Here is a 24,126-nt window from a genome sequence, read left to right on the forward strand (position 1 = left end):
GGGTAAGGAATGGCACACTGTGCATGCAGATCTTGGCACTGGCAAGCCCTAGTCAAACACAGTTGCTTAAGAGGCAGTGCTGAGAGTTGCCACAGCAGCATGCTACTTTCAGCCATCTACGGTAGCTGATGGCCTTACAACCAAAAAACCTAAAGAGGTACTGCTGGCTGGAGAAAAGCAGTGTATTGGTGCACTGTTTTGGATTGGATGGCAACTGCTTGGAGAACAGGGCTAGCATTTTCAGGCTAATTTGCTCAGGAAAAGGTGAACTCCCTAGTCAAAGCTGCCTTAAAGATGGAATTGATTATATTCTGTCTCCTCCTCAATATGCTTCATGCCCTTCTGGGTGGCTCAAAGGAAAAGGGGAAGCGGACAGCTGTTTCATCTATTTAATACCTATTAAATCCTATTGCATTTCAGGCCAGTACTCTATACTTCTTATGAGTTTATTGATCAAATAATTGTAGTCTCTAAAAAGGAACTATTTTAATAATTATGCTAATCACCCAATGGAAGGAATGTGCATGGGCCAGTTTGTCTGGTTGTTGCTTGCTTCTGTATGCTTGGATTCATTCTTGACTCATTTACTTCCAAGCCTCATAAATGTGGCAATCTGTGCTCCTTTTCCCAGTATAAGGCAAGTGGGTTGCTAAGGCATGCAAACAGATCTACATTTAGCATGGTGGCTAATGCATACAAAGCACAGTGCATGTGTGTAGCAATGAAAAGTTGCACATTCTACAAACACTGTACAGTGGTGCCTCGCTAGACAAATTTAATTCGTTCCACGGGTCTTTTCTTGTAACGAAAAATTCGTCTAGCGAATCCCATAGGAATGCATTGATTTTTTAAAAATGTTTTTTTTGCCCATAGGAACGCATTAATTGAATTTCAATGCATTCTTATGGGAAACCGTGATTCGCTAGACGAATTTTTCATAAAACGAATTCGTCTAGCGAGGCAACCTCCGCTCGAAAAATCCTTTCGTTAAGCGGAAATTTCGTTAAGCAGGGCATTAGTTAAGCGAGGTACCACTGTATTTAACTTTGTCTCTCTATCTCCCTTAACATGTGCAGCAGCCTCTCAGGCATGTGGGACGATAGGTTTTTTTTGGGGGGGAGGGGGGAGACATTGGATACAGACAACTTCAGAAATAATCTTACACTATGAATTCTAATACAGCAAGATATTTTGAAAAGGAGTCCAGATGTACAGGAAAGCTACAGAGAAGGTAGTTGAAAAGTCCATTCATAAAACTTTTATTCCACTTACATCAACTTAATACACATGTTCTTAACAGTTATGCTTAGATTGTTCATGAAAATTTTCAGGAGACATTAAACAAAGCTAGCCATCATCTCAAGTTATTTCCCTGTTAACTATTTTTACAGCACATGCATGTTAGGCAAAGTATCAAAAAAAAAATCACAAAAGCAAAACCCTAAAAAAGTTAAATACATGGGTTTTTGTTTTACTGCTGTGCTCGATATACAGTGTAATTATGGATATCAAGCATTTCATTTTTACTGCATCTTTACTTGTACATTTGTTCTTAGGTTGCCTAAACCATTTAAATACAAATAAATTGTGTAGCAAAAATAATGAAAGCAACAGCAGGTAACTTTACAAGTAATGGAATGTGAACCGTTTCTGCCCTTCCCTAGAGAAAGTTCATTGGGTTAGCAAACCACCTTAAGGAACACTTTTCAGATGCAATCAGAGATGTATACTTGGACTGTAGATTCCACAGATTCACATGATTGACATGTAATATCCATGGGACATTAATTTTCCTCGGCTATGTGTTCCACCTTTGAAGTACCCACATTCTCTACACCTGCGTGGTTGCAACCAATCATCCCTTTTTTACCACTGTGACAGACCAATATGCAAGCAGTTTTTTCTTTGCTCAACATAGGAAGCTGTTTAACATTGGCTTTTGTGGGAAGCCACAAAGTACCAAGAGTACTATGCCAAACATGTAAAACTTTTATAAAAATTCCACATCCCTATATTGGCCACCTTGGATGAACAAAAATTCCCCAAATGTTAACTGGCTCTATTCCCCTAATATTAAACATAAAACCACATGGGAAATATAGAAATCCAAATAGAAGTAACATAAACCTGTCATAAATCGTAAACAAAAACTATTTGTGGGACAGCATGGATGACAAATGGTCTACTGTGTAAATTTTAGAATGAGGCAGACAAAAATTGGAAGGCTGGTTAATTCTCCCCTCCTTCTCCTGCTTCAGCTTCATCTCCTTGGGTATCCGATGTCCACAACTGTTTAAGAAAAATGCAGTCATGTGTTACTGATTAAAGCATCAGTAGTGTGAATAAGAAAGCACTCATCAGGATAATCTCCAAGAAAGCTACTCCTCATCTTTAAGAAGGTACTCTTTCCAAGAGCTGCACAACTAAGCAAAGCATTCGTATTATGTATTTCATTCCATAATTAGAATTTTTTTTTAAAAAAAACTTGGCTACTTGGTGATTTAGCAGACCCACAAGACTGTTTTCTCCTTGTTTGTACATAACTTGGCTTAATAAAAGCTGTACAAGTACTTACTGTCAAATTGTCTCTCAGTAACTGCATTATTAGTGTGCTGTCTTTGTATGATTCTTCGCTTAACGTATCAAGTTCAGCAATGGCTTCATCAAAAGCCTATGTAAGAAAGGGAAAAAGTACATTTGTACATGCAACATTGGCAAAAATATAATATTTAGTGCAGTAATTAGACTATTAACTCACAGTCTTTGCAAGGGAACAGGCTTTCTCCGGAGAATTCAGGATCTCATAATAGAACACGGAGAAGTTTAGAGCCAGACCTAATCTGATAGGATGTGTTGGCTGCATCTCTTTTTTGCTGATTTCGAAAGCTTCCTGATATGCCTGTTGCGACTGCTCCACTATCCCTTTAAAACCAAAGAAGTAAACACAAAGTTAGCAATTGCACTTTGGAGTATGTTAAAACAAATATAGACTAGATGCCGTAATATATAGGACAAGAATTGTACAGTTTCAGAAAGTAGCATTTTTGAAGCTGTTAATAAAATCTATAAACAATAATTAGAAATAAGGAAGTATACGCCCTTGTGTACTGAATCCAGGTATCCAGTAGAACCTGTCCTATAAAAGCTTATACTCAATGCTAACCGTGTCTACTCAGTCCTAGCCATGAATACTCAGAAGTAAAACCCACTGAATTCAGGATTGCACTCTGTTATACAAACAAATTAAAGGCCAATTTGATGGGGTTTTGTCTTTCCATACACTCTAGATTCAATTAAGATTTCTAGCATATCACACAGTTTTCAGGTTCAAATCTTGGCCAGAAAGAGCTACGCTAGCTATCCAACTGACTGATGAGCAGCTTTCAAAGAGTAACAACAATCCTAGCCGAACTGTAGAATGCTAAAAATCCCACTCTCCCACAAATTCTGACTAGTAAAAGATCTCCTAGCAGCTGGATCTTGCCTTCACAACAGCAATGTTTTTAAGCAACATGGATAATGGTAAGCATTGCATTTAGTTTACAAAATTTAAGACAAATGTGACCTGTAACACTGAAGTGCATAAAGGTAAATTGGCCAGCAACAGTACTGCTGAAGAGGATTTGAATGACAGCCACGCTACTGCAAACAAGTGGAACACTATACTGTAATTCATCAAGAGGAAGATAGCATCCAAACCACAAGAAGTACTAATGCTTCTGTCCATTAGCTAGAGAAAGATGCCCACTGATATGAGAATGTGTTTGGGTGACCTGCAGCAAGGTTAGTAAGGAGTTTAAACACACCTTTTCAAAACAGGCATATCTAGCCTAAGTCAGAGAGAGCTGGCAATAGTAATTCAGTATTTCAGAGGATGGCATAATGGTGGGGAAACAAAGGTGAAATTTTAAAAAGTGAAGCTCTCTTTGTCTGTAGAGAAAACTAAAGCAGCAATAGCCTTCTGCCACAGGCAACAGAAGATGTATGTGGACTAGACACTAAAAACGTGCCACATTTGCTGGATATTTATCTACAATTGATCCTGGGCATGGCTGGAATGGACTACCTATATATCCAACCACCTTTCTTTAAGAGGCACTAAGAAGATGCTATTACCAATGCCAGTAATTAAAATACTAATATTGCAAACATTCAGAACAGTCACTCTGTTTGCTGCTCATAGAAGAACTTCCCTTCCTGCCTGCACTAATCCCCAAACCTGCCCATATCATTTAAAGCAAAGAAACCAAAAGCATTGGGAGAACCACTCACAACATTACAAAAACTTGCAATATTCAGAACAAAAACCAGAATGATGGGTATTTTCTTTCATTTCCTGAAAGCGCACAAACCCCAACTGAACAGCACTCAGCAAAGTTTAATTTGGGAATGACAGACCGACCTCATGAACTGGAGTAATAGTCGTTCTGCAAAAAGTTGAATGCCTTGGCTACAGAGAATTCTAAATGCATAATCTTGCATTTGTATTACAGTTTCATTCATGACTCCTTTTTGCAAAAAGGGGAAGTTTACTTTGGGGAAATACATGGAGGTGTTTCCAGAAGTGGCAGAAAGAATTGGTATGCTGCACAAAAGCACTGAGGTTAATTCAAATACTGTGCAGACTTTCCTGCCACTAATTCAAAGGACTTAGAAGTGGAACAAAGACGACCAATTAAGCTATTCCTTTCTGAAGATCTTATGAATTATGATGAAAACATGTAAAAAGCATCTCTGAAGGAGGAACATCTGTACACAGAGGCCTTAGAATGTTTTTTTTTTTAAATTCTACCCCTGAATTATGCTTAGTTGGAGCGTAAGATTGCCCTCAATCCCCTTTAGTCAGCATAACATTATAAACTGTTCAGTGAATCTATGACACTAGATTTAGCTATGAAAGTATAAGTGAGTGGACAGTGTTGGGAGATAACCATACACGCGCCCAGTTTATTTGGACCTACTATATGTCCTGGCAGCAGCAAAGTGGTCAAATGAATATTCCCTCAAAGGAATCCGTGTAGAGCCCATGACAGCTGCCCCGCCACATCTGCCACGAAAGAGAATGAGATGCCAACTTACTCTAACCAAATCAGGACAAAATAGCAGGAGTATGTAAGCCCCAGCAAGGGAACAGAGACCCCAAAGACATGTAACTACATTTCTTTGCCCTGTTTTAGAGAGCAAGGGGCACAAAATTGGCAACAAAGCACTTTTTTGTTTGTTTTTGAGTATTCCTCATGAATAAAAGGATGTCTAGACATAAAAATAAGTTAGAGAAAAGGTTAGTAGACCCTTCCCTTTTTGGACATGTTAGTTTCCTATTTGTTGGACTGAGAAATATTTCACCATGGCACAGCCTGGAAGAAGCTTCCCGCTTCAATGAGAAGTAAGACATATTATTCCAGGCAAAGCAAGAGCCACAAGATATGCACCGGAACAAATCGACTACAAATGGAGCCATATGCAGCTTTGTCTAAAGCAGGGGTCCCCAGACTTACCCGCCTTTGGGCCAGTGTCCGCCGCGGGCCGGAGGGCAGGGGAGTGCGCGCGCAGTGGGCTGGAGGGCGGGGGAGTGCGTGCCCGTGCACACACACACTTACTGGCGCGGTGGCGCGCTTCCAGGTCGGAAAAATCGCCGAAAATCGTTTGTGCGCATGCGTATGGGCCTCCCTCGACCTGGAGGTGCACTGGAAATGACCTCTTCTGGGTCGGGAGAGGCCCATACGCATGCGCAGAAACAATTTTCAGCGCTTTTTTCCAATCTGGAAGTGCGCCGCCACGCTGCAAGTGCGGGCGGTGGGGGTTGTGGCGGGCCGGCTTGGGAGGCCAATTGGGCCGCATCTGGCCTGTGGGCCGTAGTCTGGGGACCCCTAGTCTAAAGGATAGCAGTGTGCTGTCCAGAAAGCAAAGGACATTTCTACCCACTGACCTCTGCCTTAGTAGGCAGCAGAGCCCACCGAGGTCCTCTGAGGCAAAGAAAAGTAGCTAAGTAGCTGGAACTTGCTCAACCTATGATTGAGACAACTCATGCATGGACAATACCATTTGGCACAGAGACATAATCAAGTCATTTAGTCTGAAATCATTGGCATATTTTACATACTCCTCCCATACATGGCCTAAGCACACAGTCTGGAAAATAATCTCCAGCAAAACTAATTCTATTGCTCAGTAATTAAGAGGACAACACCCTGTATCTGGAGTCAGTCAACTTCAGGGGTCTGCTCAGTTCAGTTCTCTGGACAGTCCAAACAGGAGGCTTTTTGCCAACCTCACAGAGGGAAACAGCAAAGGGTAGCAAGGCAGAGGACAGAAAATGCTACTGGCATGATCCTGGCACCATAGAAACATCATTTAATTTCTGTTCTTTACACCAAACATGACTTGAATGTGATTTTTTGTAAGCTGTTTTGAGAGCTTCTTGGAGCTATAAAGTAGGGTAAGTATTCTATATAATTAAATACTAAAAAACTGTGGAGGCAATCATTGGGATTGGTGAATGGCAGTTATTAGGCACTCTGTGGGAGCCACTGGCACTGTGGCAATGCTGTTTCTTTTCTCCACTGCAATTGTGCTTTTGACCCAGGATCCCAGCTACTTATGCTCATGTAATAGGTGTAGCAATAACTATCTTAGCTGGAGCATAGGACTGAGAGTCTGTGGGACAGTCAAGGAGGAAATAAGCAGCCTCAATCGATTCTATGAGCTAGAGATTTGCAGGTTTTTAATGGGGGAACTGACTTACAAACATGCAGTGCAACCACCTAGAAGAAAAATGAATAAAGACAGCAACCATTTCACATGGTGGTTCTATTTCTGGCCCCCATGTGCGTATCGGCAGAGCTTGTATAAGTGTCCCCCCGCCCCACCCTCTCCTGGGTCCAAAAGAACCCACGCATCAGCGATCACATGTCAACTAGATGCACCTAAAATGGTTTTCGCCTGTACTACGAAGTTATCACTGCTCTATAATCCACCAGACTACCTGTTTTCTGATACAAGAGCAAGTTTAGCAGATAGCTAGATAAAAAGCCATTAGAAACTACACCAGGTTTTTACACAATAGCTAAATCTGTTTATTACTACAGAAGCCACTGCTGTAAGGAAGTTTTCTTAATGAATGACTAGCATAAGGGAGTGAACATTACAAGCATTAAATTACCAAGTTTGTCTGGGTTCAACTGACACTGCACGCTGTGGTTAATCAAAAAGGAAGTAAAAGCTTCCGAACACCTTTGCAGGGAACCTAAGATTGTACTAGACTGGTTTGCTTTGAAGTACCTACTTTTCAACTCCACACATTTTACAAAACTTGGAGATTCAGAAGCCAGCTGTAGTGAGGATACAAAGGGTAATCCTGGGTGTTTTTATTCTAAATTGAAGACAACTATCCCAAATGGAGGACAACTAGAGCGGAGGAGTGGTGATCCAGTCTTCAAATTTTTAAAAAGCTACAGGAAGATAAAGGATAGTTTGAAAGCTTTCCATACATCTATTATGGTAGCTCAGTAAACAAGCTGCCTAGAAGTTTCAGAAATGTTGAGGTTTTCAAGAGAGGATTTGATTGGCAACCTGTCAGGGAAGTTTTAGGTATAAGGTCTGTCATTGGGCAAGGGATTGACTAGTTAAAACTTCAACACATCAAGACTGGAATTAAAAGTCTCTCATTTTTACATGCTGCATGCAGAGAGTAGTGGTTTTCAAAATTCAAAATATTTGAGTAACAACATTACTTATGGAAATCTAGAAATGTCTGAACAACATTATGCCATAAAAGGTATCAGAACAAAATAGCAACAGTCCAGATTTGTATTTTAAAGGAAAATTACCTAGAGTAGTATTAGAGTACAGTGGTACCTTGGTTTACGAACTTAATCCATTCCGCAAGTCCATTCTTAAACCAAGGCATGCTTTCCCATAGCAGCGAGGGACTCAATTTACAAATGGAACACACTCAACAGGAAGTGAAACATGTTCTTATTCCAAGGCAAAGTTCACAAACCAAAACAGCTACTTCTGGGTTTGCAGCGTTCTTAATCCAAGTTGTTCATAAACTAAGCTGTTCTCAAACCAAGGTACCACTGTACACTTTTTGTCACACCATAAACAAGAATTTAAGAATGGTTTTAAAAAAGGTGTTGCATAGGCTATTCTTTACTTTCTAAGCACACACTACTGGTTGAGCCAAGAGTGGCACCTCAAACTCTCAGTGTTTCATCCCTGCAGAAATGGAGACATTGTGAAATCACCAATGGTTTATTACACCCATGACTCAGATGTATTTGTGCGCACCTGCTTAGATTCTGGCTTAAGGCAGGGAGCTCCTTTGCCTGGTACCCACGGGGGAAGAGACCTTTGCTCCCATTCAGTTAAGGGTTTTGTAAGAGGCTTTTTTTTATTTACTAACTTGGCTGAGTCTGGAATCTTCACCTGCCACCTCAATTCACTGGAATATACCTTCCATATGGGGCAGTTCCCCCTATGAACTCCAGCTTCCAACCACAGGGTCCCAAGCATGGCTTAAATATTTACCCATCATCCCCTAATTTGGCCTCCAGCCAGAAGCTTCTGAAATGCTCTTCTTTCTACTTCCAGCCATTCTCAGTTATAGCTTTCTCTCTGCACTGATGACTGTGATCTAGCTTTGTTCATTCCAGCTCTTCAACATTAGGTCTTTCCCTTCTCTGTGTTGTACCTCTCTGACTCTCTTCTGACCAGCTTGCCTCTTATCCTGTCTTCTCACCAGACCCCACCCTCCTAACACCTGGTCTTTAAAAATGAGCCACTTTGCAGCTCTATTTCCTCATCCTTGCTGGCGAGTTGTTCATCACTGCTCATTCCTAAGACTGGCTTGCAGATCCTCAATACTGAGCATTAGAGCCTGTAGCTGACCCTACTGTGTCCCTTCAGGGAGGGGACAACCACACTAAACACCAACAGTAAATAGCCTTGAAATATTAGATGCCAACTGTTGTGGCACACTTTGAGCAAACTATTAATGCTGCATTTTTTCACTACCAATTCTACCTTGCAAAATCTACTTTAACACACTTATCGGGCAGAGGACAGAGAATGTCAAAAGAGCTCTCCTGCAGTCAGCCATGAACAATAGCAAAAATGGCCAATGCATGTATTTTGAGACCCTGTTGATTAACATTAATAGTCACTTATGAAAGCTTCTAAACTGCTGATTACGTTTATTCACATGTCACTCTGAAATTCAATTCTTTAGATCAGCATCTTTAAAATATTACAATACTGCAACACTCCAAACTTGTTTCCTTTAGTGACGTGTAACATTCCAGCAGTAAATACCCGACTTGGAAAATTTCATGGGAACTTTTGACACTAAGAAGCTAACACACTGTACCTTTCTTGTCATCACCAGCAGCAACTTCAGCCAAATAACGGTAGTAGTCGCCTTTCATTTTCAAATAGAAAACTTTGCTTTCCGCTTGCGAAGCATTAGGAATCAAGAACTTTTCCAACAGAGACTGCAATTGAAAACAAAGAATAATCAGAAGGCTATACACATTGACAACTAGAAAACTGTACAAACTGGTTGGCCTGTGGCCATTGAAGTTTCCCCATTAGTGGTAATATCAGAAATCAAGCAACTGTAAATGGTCTATTACTGTATCATTGAAAATAAACCCACAAAAAGTTACTAGCCCCGTTGTCTTTTTACTATCTGGTCAACCATACGCACCAAAGTCTTAAAAAAAACGAAGTCTTATCTGTAATGCTTCCCTGCCGGATTGCCCAGAGGCAACTGGAGATAAGTAAATTAGGTTTTTACACAGGTGTTGTGCCACACACGAAGCTCTACAGACAAGCGGAAGTCTATCTTTCACAAGTTTTTGAAGTAACAGAATGGGCAGCAACTCATGCCAGTCTGATCCTATGCTGCTGCTTTAGCTGCTAGTGTCAGCCAGATGTGCATGTAAGGAGGACCTTGGCTTCATCTGATTTTAATGCCGCAGAAGATCAGGGTTTACTACATGCTTTAATAGTTTATCACTGCACTGGAGAATCTGAAAGTATCTGAAAGGAATATCATGGTATTATGCATTTTGGTTGGGCCTAAAAAGCTTTTACCCAACTGGGTTAGGGTTAGTGCACAAGAAAAACCCCACCACTCCCTTAAGTATTATGGCACATGTACATGCAATGCTTTATTCTACCCATTATCTTTAGGTGACAGCGCATGGGCTACTTCTCCAAGTCTCCTATCAGTCCTATTGTTTGGGATAAGGAAAGTTTCACCCCTCAGAAGGAAGCCACTTCGGGGCCCTTTAAGAATGCCGTTTTATTTTTCCAGGACTGGTTCCCACGTGAATGGGCCAATATTTAAGTGACCCAATCACATGGGAGCTGCTCATGGAAAAGTAGATACAGTAGCTATTTGTTCCTGAGAAGAACTTTAAATGCCCTTCTAGCCAAGGTAAAAATTCAGGAAGCACTAAAATATTCACCTAATTCACATTTAAATTTGTTCCTATAGCATCAATGACAAACTGCAATAATGATGTTTGAAGATGTTTTACCTTAACTGAACTGAGTTAAGATTTCATGGGTGGCTATCAAGAGTCAGAACTACTGTGTTTCTCATATTATAAGACACGCCTTATATTTATTTTTTCCTCAAAAAAAAACACTATGGCTTATTTTCAAGGGATGTCTTATTTTTTTTCCTCCTCCTCCTGCCGCGGCCGGCATTGCTGCTGCCCCTATCACTATGTCTTATTTTCGGGGTATGGCTTATATTTCTTGAATGCTTAAAAATCCTGCTATGGCTTATTTTATGGGCATGTCTTAAAATATGAGAAACAGGGTAGTATGCATATTGCCAGCTTTCAACATGTGACGCCAGGAGCATTTCCCCTTAAGATATGAAACTTAAAATTCACTATGAGGTCCCAGGGTGGGGTGCAATTTAAAAACGCAAAATTAAAATAAGTTACAATTAACTATAGGCTAGATCCTAAAATGTACACTTCAGGCGAAGAGGTATATATTCAGTATATAAGGAGAACTACACTATGAAGGTGACAAGAAACACCTCTGTGGGGAGGGAATTACAAAGCTTAGGGGCTGCCACAGAGAATACCCTCTCTCATACTTCTGTACTTTACTACTTTATCTAATTAAGGCAGAGTAATACAGTGGATGTAAGAGAAGGCTGTCCAATCCTAAATTATGTGATGTGTAGTTATTACTAACTGCAATCCAATGCATTTTCACTCAAACCAGAAACTTATTTCAGTAGTTACTCTGAGGAACTTCCAAACTGTTTGAGGGGCTGTAACTGGAGAAACTGCTGAAAGGGAAACTGCTGGTGGTGCAAAAGGAGCAGATAATAAAGCTGTTTCTCTATATGAAGTCTGGTCCTGGTAACACCCACTAATCCTTTTAATACGATCACCAACCTTCCATTCAAGAGACAGCCACACTTTTAAGGTGAGGCAATCTAATCCTATTCAACTTGCATTCCCTCCCAAGACAAGTAATTGCAACGTTTGTTCTTAGCCAGCTGTATTTGTAATTTGCCAGGATGACCATGGTCCCTATTATTAGATATACTTCAATATCACACAGATGAGAAGCTATAGTCTATCCTTTTGCAAAAATAGAAGATTCAGGGTTAACTGTGTATGCGACATCTTATAAAATATGTGGCCTTAAAAATAAAACTTCTTCAGCTACTTGAAGAGCAAGTGACATTAGCCTAATGAAATAGAGATATTTGAAAGCAAGCATATGAAAAAGCAGAATAGCAAACTTCACTCAATATAAATGCAACAGTGTTCAGACAACTTGTGCCAAATTCATAAGTGGGTACCAAAAGCAATCAAACAATTGTTCAGTTAAGTAAAGCTATGGATGATGCAAAACACAAAACACCACACCACTTGTAATTCACATTCATTCAGGTTTCTGATTTAAGCCAATATAATTATATATTCATCCTATTTTTGACTGCATGGATCTCTTAACACCAGAACGTAGCAGAATAAAGTCAAAGTGTTCAGTAGGGACAGATAACAAAGTTTTGTTAGTTTTGTATCAGTAACAAGCAAAAGTTAAAAGTGATGGAAAAGTTGTATGTAGAAAGGGGCAAATGGAATCTGGGCTATGTAATTGAACTGACAATGAAACCCAGCATGCATACCACTGACAAAGCACTGCACAGGTATGCTCTCTATTATTATCAGCAACAACAGTTCTACAGGCTTTTCCTTATTACCCTAGTCACAGCATCATAACTCATGAGGTTGTTATGTAGATGAGCTTCTAGATTTAAGTGGATCAGCACCAACTACTAGAGAACAGCACTCCATGCTGTTTGCTGTCACTGCAAAAAAATAAATTAAATGTCACACAAGTCTTTTTGCCTAGCCACAAGACAAGATTAAGAACTACACAGCAGGCATCAAATTCCCATCCATGTTTATTACTAATATACGAAACAGCAGCAGCATTTGTAAAGGAAGGAGCATGGCTGTGCACACATTAACCCTCCTCTTGCTTGCATGTCACTTTTATTCTACGACCCTTTTTTGAGCCAGCTTCCTTTAACATGACAGGTGAACAAACCCTGTCTGAGGCATAGCAGCTAAGGAGAGCAGTTGCAGAGGCAAGTGGTAGGATTGGGAGGGGTATTTCTCTCCCCCTCCTAGAGCTGCATGCTTGAAATTCCACTTGCCAGATATTCAGCTCTTGCCTAAGTTACATTCTTATGAGTCTACGCAAGCACACATGCACTTGCAGGGTGGATTCAGCTGATGAGCCACATTTCCATGAGCAAGCAGGATAGGCTGTTCATGATTGTTAAATAAGCCAGATTGAATCCTGTCCCTTTTATTTATGACAGCAGCTCAGTAATCTTCCAGTATTCTCCAACTTAAGTCTGAAACAAACTACGAAAGTGTATGTCTGTAACATGGGATTTCCCTTCTAGAAATACAGTGGTACCTCTGGTTACGAACGCTTCTGGTTATGAATGCTTCAGGTTATGAGCTCCACTAACCCCGAAGTAGCTGCTCCTGGTTGCGAACTTTGCCCCAGGATGTGAATAGAAATAGTGTGTTGGAGGCGTGCACACATACAGCAGGCCACCCCGCTAGCCAAAGCGCGCCTCAGGATAAGAACGATTTCAGCTTAAGAACAGACCTCCAGAACGAATTAAGTTCGTAACCAGAGGTACCACTGTAAAGGCTTTATAGCATTTTTCTCCTTACACATGTTTGTTTTAAGAACTACAGACCAGCTCACCAAGAAGTCTAAAATCATGTGAACATGACAACTACAGAAGTGACCCATTTCCCTTTCACATCTTTTAAAAGGTGGCACGTCACCTTCAGTATGATGGAGAAATGGAGTGCCTTTCTACAGGCAGCCTACCCCTGACATCCAATCTGTTGGCACACTTGGAATTTTAAAACAGCCAAGGATCTTGGTTCACAGCCCTAAGCTTTTACACCGTAGTCTCCTAGCAGGTGTGAACTCTCAGCTCCTAAACTTCATGCTAACTACACCATAAATAACTCCTCAGTCACTGCAGTCAGTGACTTCATGGTTTCCACTCAATAACTAAGTAGTCTGGATTCTGAAAAGACAGAACATAAAGGCAGAAGTGTTGTCCAATCACAATGTACTAAGTTGCATCCCTAACTTTAGATAGGTATTCAAAATTTGAGATACTGTAGCTCATCATAGGGCTACAGATCTAGAGCTCTATACACTTCAGATACTGTACTGTACAGTTGAAAACAGCCTTTTCTAACAAGCTAACTTTCTGTAAGGGGTATCCAAACTAACTGGCCTGTTAGAATGAAGGGAGCTACATGAAAATCTATTCAGCATTCAATTTCCCAAACGCAGATGCTGATAATGCATTAAGAGAAGTTACCTGGGGATTTCAGTTAATTATACTATTGGTGAATTGAAGTATTAATGTTTTATTTCCCCTCTGACAAAGTGGAACAGTTCACTTGTCCCACAAGAGATCAGATGCTCATTAACAGCAAAACAGCCAAAAATAAAAATGTATGGGTTTGTTCTTTAAAGCTTACTGCTCCTTCCAAATACATCAAAACAATAATTTGGTAAATTGGCTGAAATATTTTAATTTCTTGATATGCTGAAAAAGAGGGGGCTCCACTTGACCTGAATTATTTTTGAATGAAATAAAGTGTTTAAAAAATTTTCTACCAGGAAGTTAAGAGATGGAAAAGTATGACATCTATGGTTATCTACAGTTCCTATAAATGTGCAGTTAAGAGGTCACAAACATGTTTGAGAGCTCACCACTTTGTTTTGGCAAGAGCGACTGACCTTCTCTAGACACATCTTGCTGCCTTCTAAACCTTGGCATAAGCAGCAGCTCCTATTCATTGTGCTAAATCACAGGTGGCTTGCCTCTGCAGTTACACTGGGCTTAACAAGTGTACTGAGCACATCAAAAGCTCAGGGTAATGCCACAATCAAGACAAGGTTGCTGGCAAACTCAATTTTTTTTATGTCTAAACATGTTTCTCAGAACCATACAAAACTAATGCTTGAACCTACAGCAGTTGCCACATAGCCTGCCACAGAAGAGGATTATTATTATTATTATTATTATTATTATTATTATTATTATTATTATGCATTTTATTCCAGTTTAAGTATGTTGTTTTGAAACTGCAAGGCCATCACAAAATATCAAGTGTCAGCCAATTACTTCTCAATCAGTAACTGATACAGAATAGTTACAGGTAGGTAGCCGTGTTGGTCTGAGTCGAAGCAAAATAAAAAAATTCCTTCAGTAGCACCTTAAATACAGAATATTACTTCTATAGCCAAGGTAATGCTTTCCTACTGCCAACAAAATGAGCATGAATATACTCACATTAAAGAGATGTAGCATATCTGTGCAGCCTGGAACCCATGCATAATCACTTTATTTTACTTAAAACTAACTGCCTTTAGTAGTCAGGAAAAATATTCTCTTAGCAAAAAAACCTGCTATATTTTTCATAAAGCAATTTTTTTCTCTGGTTCACAATACAGGGTTACCATGCTAGCAATATTATTACAAGAAACGCCAGTAGTGTGAAAAAGTTCCAAGTGTATTGGGATTTGAATAACTAATTTTACAGACTATACAAGGCAGGCATCCCCAAACTTCGGCCCTCCAGATGTTTTGGCCTACAACTCCCATGATCCCTAGCTAACAGGACCAGTGGTCGCGGAAGATGGGAATTGTAGTCCAAAACATCTGGAGGGCCTAAGTTTGGGGATGCCTGATATAAGGCAACACACCTGTAGTATATCAAGAAACAAAATCTATACTTATCATACCATACTATGGTTTGGCAAAACTGCAGCTTACCAAAAGATTTTTCAAGCTGTTTCTAGTACTAATTCTCTGTGCCAACAGCCACACCAGTGTGCCTCAAATAAAAAAAGCCCTGATGCCTTGGTACATTAGTTTTAGTATATATTACACTTGGCATCTCTCCCCCCCCCAGCCAAATATGACATCATTATGACATCAGGTGACTACTTCAAAGGGGCTCCCTCTTAACGCTTATCAGCTGATTGGCACCAAGAGTCAGCTCCTTTGAAGGTGTGCCAACAGCACCAGTGAGCTGACAGATCATCAAAAGAGCTCCTCTGCTCGGTGCCAACCAGCTGATGGGTGCTGTGAGCAGCCCCTTTGAAGGTGTGCTGTCAGCACCAATCAATGGCGCTGACAGGAGCTTGCTCTCAGCTGATTGGTACTGCATCTTCAAAGGAGCTCCCCTCAGTGCTTATCAGCAGATGAACACTTCAAGTTCCAAGTGCAGAGTTCCAAGTGCAGCTGATCAGAGACACTCAGTGTGTTTGGCAGATGGGCAGAGTTTGGGGGAAATGGCCTCATGGGTCTAATTAGGTCTGAGGCTAGCAGTTCCCCACCACTGTCCTAGTACTCACTCACATGAATTCCCTTGCAAATAGTAGCCTGCAAGCAACAAAAGTATAAGCATAAGGGCAGGTGCAAGAAATTCCAAAGTGGTTCCATGCAGAGAGTCTAAACCTTATACCGGTAGACTTTCAAGGAAAGAGCCTGACCTCAACTTACGCAACCTGGCACAATGGTACTCAAAGCTAACTGGCTGGATCTCAACCCTTCCCAAGAGATGAAATCAACACAGGCAGACAATTTGTTCTCACCTAAAATAAGTATAGAATTTTTTGGATACATTTTAATTGATGAATAGAACAAACCTACCAGTGAACAGTAAAAACACTCCTTTATCCAACATACCCATTTTAAAGTTTGGGTTTAGAATCCTGACCCAAACCTATTAAAACATTACCCAGAAAAAGACCTATTAAGTTAGCCAAGTATGAAACCGAGGCAGTTTTATTTCAACAGGCTTATGTTTCACTTAACAGAAAATATAGTCTTCAATCCAATTGGGAGTTCATCTAAACCCCCAATATATATGAAGGGAGTTTCAAAGCATGTCGAAAAACCTAGGTTTAAAATTTCATTTGAATGCAAACTTGCTTGTTCTCACAATCCCAGAAAATAACTATTTTCAGAAGAATATATATTTAAAATAAACTTAAAAAGCTGTATTTCAGGCTGTCATTTAAATTTGTTTGCTTTTATGCTGCTGGTATTTTTTAAAAAAGTGAACAGTCCTGGGATTTATTTTATAAATAGCAGAATTAAAGTTACCTATAGAACCAAAATATATTTTAGTACGTAAAATATGCTGATTTAGAACAAGATCTATCTATTTAAATACCATTCAATACTCTAACACACACCAGATTTGAGCCTACTTTGCTATGTAAAAGATTAATGAATACAGAATTACAGGTACTGTATGTCTCTGCAGACCACAGATTTATCCTGGTAAATTATAACTACTTCTGATTCCTAAACCACTGAACCTGAACACATTCCATCTCATGACCAAAACACTTCTGCCCAGTAATTATCAGCCCCTGCTCCTGTGTAGGTGTGGGCACTTAGTCCACAACTGAGTTCAGACAGATATCAAAACTTTTTATTTCACTGGGCAAGATATACAAACTAAAAATGTCCTTTCAAATACACCAACCCAGCCCAACAGAAACCCAACCAGCTCCAATTCCTAAGTACCAGTATACTTACAATTTATAATCCAAAGCAATGTGGCCTACAGGGCCAAAGGTTCTCAATTATTGGCCAATATAGTAGGCATAAAGATTTATTTCAATGCAAAATGATAAGTTGCCATAACAGGTAAAACAAACAGGTAAAACACATTATTTATGCTTGCCCAGGAATCAAAATGGAAATGAGATTTCATATCAATTTAAAATGGATTAAATCACCCAGTGTGGAAAATCCATCTACCCAACTACTTTCCTCTGGAGGAATTTTAGTGAAATTTTATAGCTATGCCTTGACAGCCAGGTCAAAATTGGTGGCCACAAAGATCTTGACCCCATAAAGGCAACTCCATTTGTGCTTCATTTAAACACAAGGAGGCTTATTTCCATGCTATCAATGGAATGTAGTTACCTTGAGCACGACAGCCCTCTGCTCAGCTCCAAATTTATAGTCGAGGAAAATAGGGATTTTGCCAGCATGCAAGGCCTATACGTGCAACTGTCACAAATTTTATTTACTGGTAACTTCTAAACTACCCAGTAGATCCTAGAGAAGTTTACAGAGCAAAATTCAAATAATAAAAATGCAACTTCAAACATAGGCAAAGTACAATTTCTGCAATGACATGGCTTCTCTTCTGAACATGGGTGATGAGATCCCAAGTGCTATAAGTTATGTTCCATGCATGCACAAGGGATTTTCCGCTCTTCCCATTTCCAAAGGAAATGAACATTCACACAAGTCAGAGACTGCCCAAATATCACCTGCTTCTCTATGGGTATGCATAAGAGCTGCCTGCTTACACATGGGGTATGAATTTTTGCTACTGCAAACAGGCTGCAAACTAGGGCACAGAGGAGGAAAACCTGGCCCAGATAATAGCTTTAGAGCACACGATATGGTCCAACTGTTTAAGCCAAAAGTATGTGTTGCAGAAACAGCAGGATATTAATATAACAATTTTTTAAAAAAACATGCGGGGTAGACTTCATCCACATCACTCAATGTACTTGGCTGCACATTTTATTTTTCCCTTTAGAAGGTGATAGTAATTCATTTATGAGGAAGTAATGTGCCATACTTGGGGACAACACTGCCTGTCTGTCCCCCATTCCAATAGAAAGGGGCAGTATGTTAACACCTTATCCTGTAAACACAAAACAAAACACTGCAGCTTGACAAGACTTTTACACCTTACTCAGAGCCTAGAAATTGTGCCTGACTTGGATGAAGAGAGCGCAGAACTAGGCTTGGAAAATACTTCTGAGCAAAGGGCTTGGTGGGAAATGGGAGAGAATGCACAGCAGCTTGGAGGAAAAGGGCTAAAACTCTCTTCCCTCCTCTCAATTTTCCTAGCCCAAAGTTTGCATTATATTAAAAGGCCTGTTCCTGGCTTCTGTTTGCCATGTTAAGTCCAAAAAAGAAACCAGAAAAAACTACTTTGTCAACGAGGAAGTAAATGGGTTGCAATCATCTAGATGAGGGGTAGCCAATGTTATAACCTCCAGAAGTTGAACTCCCAACTCCTCTCCACCTCAGCCAGCATGCCCAATGGTCAGGGATGATGGGAGTTGTAGTTTAACAGCATCTGGAAGGCACTATGCGAGCCACCCATTTAAATGTAGCTTTCTAACACAGTAAGTTTTTATGTATCCCTTTTTATCTCCCCCCCAATACCAGTCAGTTTCTATCGCAACAGCCAGTGCTCACACACCTACAGAAATATAATAGAAAGGTCTGATTTGGACACACCACTCAGGTAAAGGCAAATCCTGCCTCCTTTCCATCATTAGAAAGGCACCACTAGTCCACCAGTCTCTTAAAATATAGGAGCTCCTCTGGCTGAGATTCTTTTTAGTATGCTATTAGAGAACTCGAGGGAGCAAGGAATTTTCTTGCATCTGGGTTACAAGCTACTTTTCTAGGTTTCCTAATTTTATAGAGTATTTCCCTTTTACCACAGCAACATATAAAGCTCCAAATGAGCACTGTTTCAAGTTTTACAAATAAATCTATAGATTTAATCTCCTGAAGTCTAGGCATCAACTAGTATGAACCAAGAGGGTATTTTATCCAATATATATAAGACAGAAATTGAAACAAAGTGATTTAAATCTTTAGCTTTCCAGTAACGAATGCAATGAGGCTTTTTAAAAAAACATTCAGACATGCATTGCATATGGGCTTTAAAGAAAGTATTTACTAACATTAACCAGAGTTGCTTGAAACTCTTCTGGATGGGAAAAACCTAGTTAAACACACTGCGAAGAAAATGGAGCCAACTATTTGATATTGTAAGGGGTCAATGTCAACCGAGAATGTCAGGTAAGTATCAGCTTTTTATCTGATGAAATTAATGGACTTAAACATCTGATTTATCACATGTCTCTTAAACATAATACATACATATATATATATAATTAATGAAAGATGTGACAGATAAGGTATGGGCTCCTTTCCCACACCCATGTATCAGACAGAATAATGGTGTTTGACTAGTCTGAAAGAAGGTTTATGTAGTTATCAGCAAAAACTGCATTTCATATACACCATGCATCTGATTATCCCTCTACTTTCCTCAATGCTTTTATATGGCAATAATCCAAGATAAACTAATGACCTTCAAATACGTGTATCTAAAATTTGAGCTCAACTATACATACTGGCCTTTGAACTCACCAAGGTATTTGTACAGCTGGTTTTACAAAATAGATGGAAAAACCATGGTAATTATGCTCATATGACTTGACTCAGTGCATCAAAGTATTTTTTTCTCAAGTTCTTGTTGAAATGAAATTGTCTTCATCTTTAGCAAAAACAAATACTAACAATTAGTTGAGTGGTACATCAATAAAATAGTAACGCTACTAAGAGGGGGGGAAATACACAACTGTGTTTTCTTCATTTAAAAGATCTTATGAGGTAAAAAAAAAATTATTGCCAACAGCACAAGTGTAGAGTCACCTTGCTTTGAAGTTGCTATGGCTTCGCTTAAGGTAGGCCCATAGCACTGTTGCTACCTCCTCCTCCCTCTTGCAGAGTGTTCTGCATGGGTGAGTCATAGCTAACATTACATCATCTTATTCAGGGAGGGGCCTGATTTCTATAGTGAGAATTACAACTTCTCATAGAAAGCACACACAGCACCCTCTAGGTTATAAAGAAAGCACACTTATTTTAATTAAACTAGGCTGAAAAATCCTTTACTCCTTCCAGTTTCTAACTGGTAAGTGGAGTCTATGTGACAACTTAATGGATAGTGCCAATAGGGCGGATTGTGTCACTATCATACAAGTGTTTCGCTGCAAGCATCCAGCTGCAAAGTTTTAGGAAGAAGCAAGTTAAGACCACTGTTTGGTTTTCTAAAGGTGGCAGGGAAAGATATTTAGATATTTTTATATAAACAGGTTTATACTTTGATTAAACAAAACTGAGTGTTACTAGAGGGTTATCTGCCCTTGAAGGTTTACTTGGGGTGGGGGGAGTAGTTAGAGCCTCAATGCTCACCAGCACATCATTGCAGATGTCCCTTAGTTCAGTCTCAATTTTCTCTCTGTATTCTCGGGCCATTTGCTGCTTTTTCTCAGCACCTTCCGTCTTTTGTTCAATGCTTGACACAACCCTCCAAGATGACCTACGTGCTCCTACAACATTTTTGTAAGCGACAGAGAGAAGATTCCTCTCCTCGTTTGACAATTCTGCTCCTTGCTCAGTCACAGACTTCATGCAGGCTGCCATGTCATCATATCTCTCAGCCTGCTCAGCCAGTTTGGCCTTCTGCACCAGCTCGTTTTTATCCATGCTGATTTCTCTGGAGAATGAAAAATATCAAATAATTATTTAGACATCAGGCAAAATCATTTGTAACTCAGCTATCTCTTAGCAATGTAAAGAGCACATTGCAACTGACACACATTTACTTGGATGCAAAATCCACTGATTTCAATGGCCCATTACAAAGTTCTATATAAGGCATGTCCAACACCCAAGAGACTGCGATCTACTCCCAGTATAAAAAACTGGAAGTGATCTACCCATTGTCATTGGAGGTAGGAGGAGCATTCATGGACTGGGTGGCTTGCCCAGAGTTCTTGAGCTTTTTTTGCGGATTGCCCAGTCTTTGGGCTTTTTTGGGGTAGGATTGCCCAGAGTTCTTCAGCTTTTGTTAACTTTTGGTAAACTTTATTTAATCCCACGATCGATAAGGGTCCTGCGATCTACCAGGATCAGCCGAGGATCTACCAGTAGATCGCAATCTACTGGTTGGACATGCCTGTCCTATATTATTGTTGAGATATTGGTCAAATTAATCTTCATTTTTATTAAGTTCATGAAATCTTGGGAAGGATATGGCCTCTGCAATCTTAAAAAAAAAAAAAACCTTTCAAGCATGGAATGTGAACTATTCCCCCAGATGCCTCTGCTATCTGTCCCCTAGATGCTCCTTGCCTTTTGTTTGAAGGGGCTACTATCAGCACATTGCTATTTTGAGAAACACCAAACCGTTTGGAAGGTTTGCAATCTTAAGAATTTCACCACAATGTGTTGTGAGAGCCATTCCTTCCTTTCTCAAAAGCTACTCAAGTATACCTCTGTACTCTCTTTTCTCAAACTACATTCTTGTACTGTACATGGTTTAAAAAATACTGATTGGTATCAGGGCCATTGGGCCCAAAAGCAAATGAATTTAGCTACTACACAGCTCAATCAATATTAGGGTTGGAAGCAAATAACTCTTGCATAGCTTAATCAATGAAACTTAATTCAAAGTGCATCTGTTACGGTCATGATGCAAGTCATTTATTTTAACAGAACTTAGTTTAGGATCAGGATGCCAAGCTGCAATTGTCAAGCTAGGTTTTGCACTATGTTGTCTACTTCTGTTACCTTACCCTCATAAAGACCAAGAAACATCTTGGTCAAGAACCATTTTGCTACTCAGGAACAGCAATTTAATGCAACCATGACGCTACTCAGGAATGGCAATTTAATATATGGAAATAAAGCTAGGGAACTGTTAGCTGCTTAGCGAGCCAACCTCTCCCCTTGCAAACCTGGTGGCATCTGAGAAGACTGCGGAGAAGGAACCTTGCTTTTTGACCCGAAAGGAAAGATTGTGTGATTTCCTGTACATAGTGTAGGCTAGGACTCGGGTGCCTAAAATGGTGCTGCTCGGTGCACTCCCTGGCACGCTGCAGCTGGCACGGCTTAGAAACATGGCTGGGGCGGGTACAAAAAGCGAAACCGGAGAAAGGTGCGGGGGAGAGGGATGGCGGGGCCGGCGGGCGAGGGAAGAGGAAGAGGACAAGTCTGCCGCTGCCACCGCCCCTCCCAGCGCCGCAACCGCCCGGCTCCGAGACATGAAGCGCCTTGTCTGGGCTCTTTGTCATGGCGGATCCGAGTCAGAGCCCAGCCCACTTGTGTGCGCGCTGATCTCCCTCCACCTCCGCCCCGCGCCGGGAGGGGAGATTGCTGCATCTCCTCCGCCCAGACCCAGGCCGGAGGAAAAAAAGGGGAAGCTCAGACGGCGCCTCGCCGAGGGAAGGAAGGAAGGAAGGAGAAGAAGAGGAGACACGCCCGCCCACCTGCCCCTCCGCTGCCGCCTCTTCCCTCGCCCTGCGGCGGCAGCGCCGCCGCCCCCACCCCGAGGGAGCCCCCGCGGCCGCAGCCCCCACTCACACCCTCGCCTTTTCTTTCTTCGCTTCCTCCTTCTCTGCCGCTCCCTTTGCCCGCCCGCTCCTTTTCAAGGCGGCCCCCTCCGGTGCGGCTGTGGCGGCAGATCGCACCGGCTGGATGTGCCGCTCCCGGCAGGAGGCCACACCCTAACCAGCCGCCCGACGGCCGCTCCCGAGGAGAGAGAAGGCCGCCGCGGGAAAGGAGGGAGGCGGAGATGGAAGAAGGGAAAGGAGCGAGAGCGAATGGGGAAGGGGGGGAGAGAAGGGAGCCATCCTACTCCCCAACATGGCGCCCCTCCTTCCTTCTTCCCTCGCTCACATGGCACCCCGCATTTTGAGAAGCAGCAGCAGCTCCCACCCCAACAAAGATAATATGAATATGGGTGACGGAAGGGAGGCTGGAGGTCGGCGGCGGCAACCCTTCCCCTTAATCATTTCTGCCTCACAGGTAGAGGAGCTCGCCTCCCGAGGATTGGGGGGGGAATCGGTTCCCCCCGGTCCGAATAGCCAAGGGGCACCGCCCCGGACCTTCACCTGCTGTAGCCTCGCCCGAGGCAGAGAAAGGGGCGCCGCCGCCCAGTTCTGCCCTCCTCCCCCTCCCTCCATTCTCGCCCCCTTTCGCAGGGCGAGGCGCGGGAAGCGACTGCCTGAGCAGGTGGGGCCGCCGCACCTGGGGGGGGGGCTGAAGGCGCGCAGAGATGGTGGGGGAGAGGAGGAGGAGAGACACCCGCCGCCGCCGCAGGGAGGGAATGAATGGCTTCCCCTCCACAAGGCCGCGGCAGTGGGTGTAGCCCAGCACCGCGGCAAGGAGGAGCCGCCCTTCTGTGCGGGGAAGGGGGTCGCCAATCCGCCGCTGCCGCCTCGCCCGCTCCTCTTCCCCTTTCAGCAGCCGCCGCCGCCGCCGCCGCACCCCACCCCCCCCGCCGGTCTCTTCTGCCGCCGCCCCTGAACCGCAGCGGATCCCGCCGCCGGAGCGCCTACCCGGAAAGGAAGGGGAAGATGCGGGAGTGGGGGGAGAAAAGGCGGCGAGGCGAAGCCTAGCGAGGCCGTTACCTGCGGGCTCGACGGGACGGGAGTCTCTAGGCGGGTGACCGGCGCGGACTGTGCCTATATCGCGGCTCGCTCCGCTGCAGCCTCGCTCTCGCTCTCCCAGCGCCACACACGGGGTCTCCGCCAATCACCGCGTCGCAACGCACGGGCAACACAGAGCCCGTGACGTCAAGCGGCGCCATGGCAACCGCGCGCGAGCACGCGCTTGCGCCCACACTTTCCCTCCCCCCTCCCCTCAGTCAGTCTCTCTCTCACTCAGCCTTA

At 42.1% G+C, this 24,126-nt stretch overlaps 1 protein-coding gene across 2 annotated transcripts; it reads right to left on the reverse strand.

Moving 5' to 3' along the window:
* Nucleotides 1-1,243: 1,243 nt before the first annotated feature.
* Nucleotides 1,244-23,968, reverse strand: YWHAZ (tyrosine 3-monooxygenase/tryptophan 5-monooxygenase activation protein zeta). 2 transcript variants are annotated; one of them, XM_035125206.3, is made up of 6 exons: nt 23,866-23,968; nt 20,645-20,948; nt 9,371-9,494; nt 2,759-2,922; nt 2,576-2,671; nt 1,244-2,289 (listed from the first exon to the last, which is right to left on the reverse strand). In XM_035125206.3, exons 2-6 carry the CDS (start codon nt 20,936-20,938, stop codon nt 2,230-2,232), a joined length of 738 nt encoding a protein of 245 aa, XP_034981097.1. In that variant the 5' UTR covers nt 20,939-20,948; nt 23,866-23,968; the 3' UTR covers nt 1,244-2,229. The 2 variants fall into 2 exon arrangements, with proteins under 2 accessions (XP_034981097.1, XP_060133666.1); XM_060277683.2 differs by lacking the exon at nt 23,866-23,968 and adding an exon at nt 22,817-23,150.
* Between the last annotated feature and the right edge of the window lie 158 nt (nt 23,969-24,126).

The sequence above is a fragment of the Zootoca vivipara genome, chromosome 8, assembly GCF_965207765.1.
Source record: "Zootoca vivipara chromosome 8, rZooViv2.hap1.1, whole genome shotgun sequence".
Classification (NCBI taxonomy): domain Eukaryota; kingdom Metazoa; phylum Chordata; class Lepidosauria; order Squamata; family Lacertidae; genus Zootoca; species Zootoca vivipara.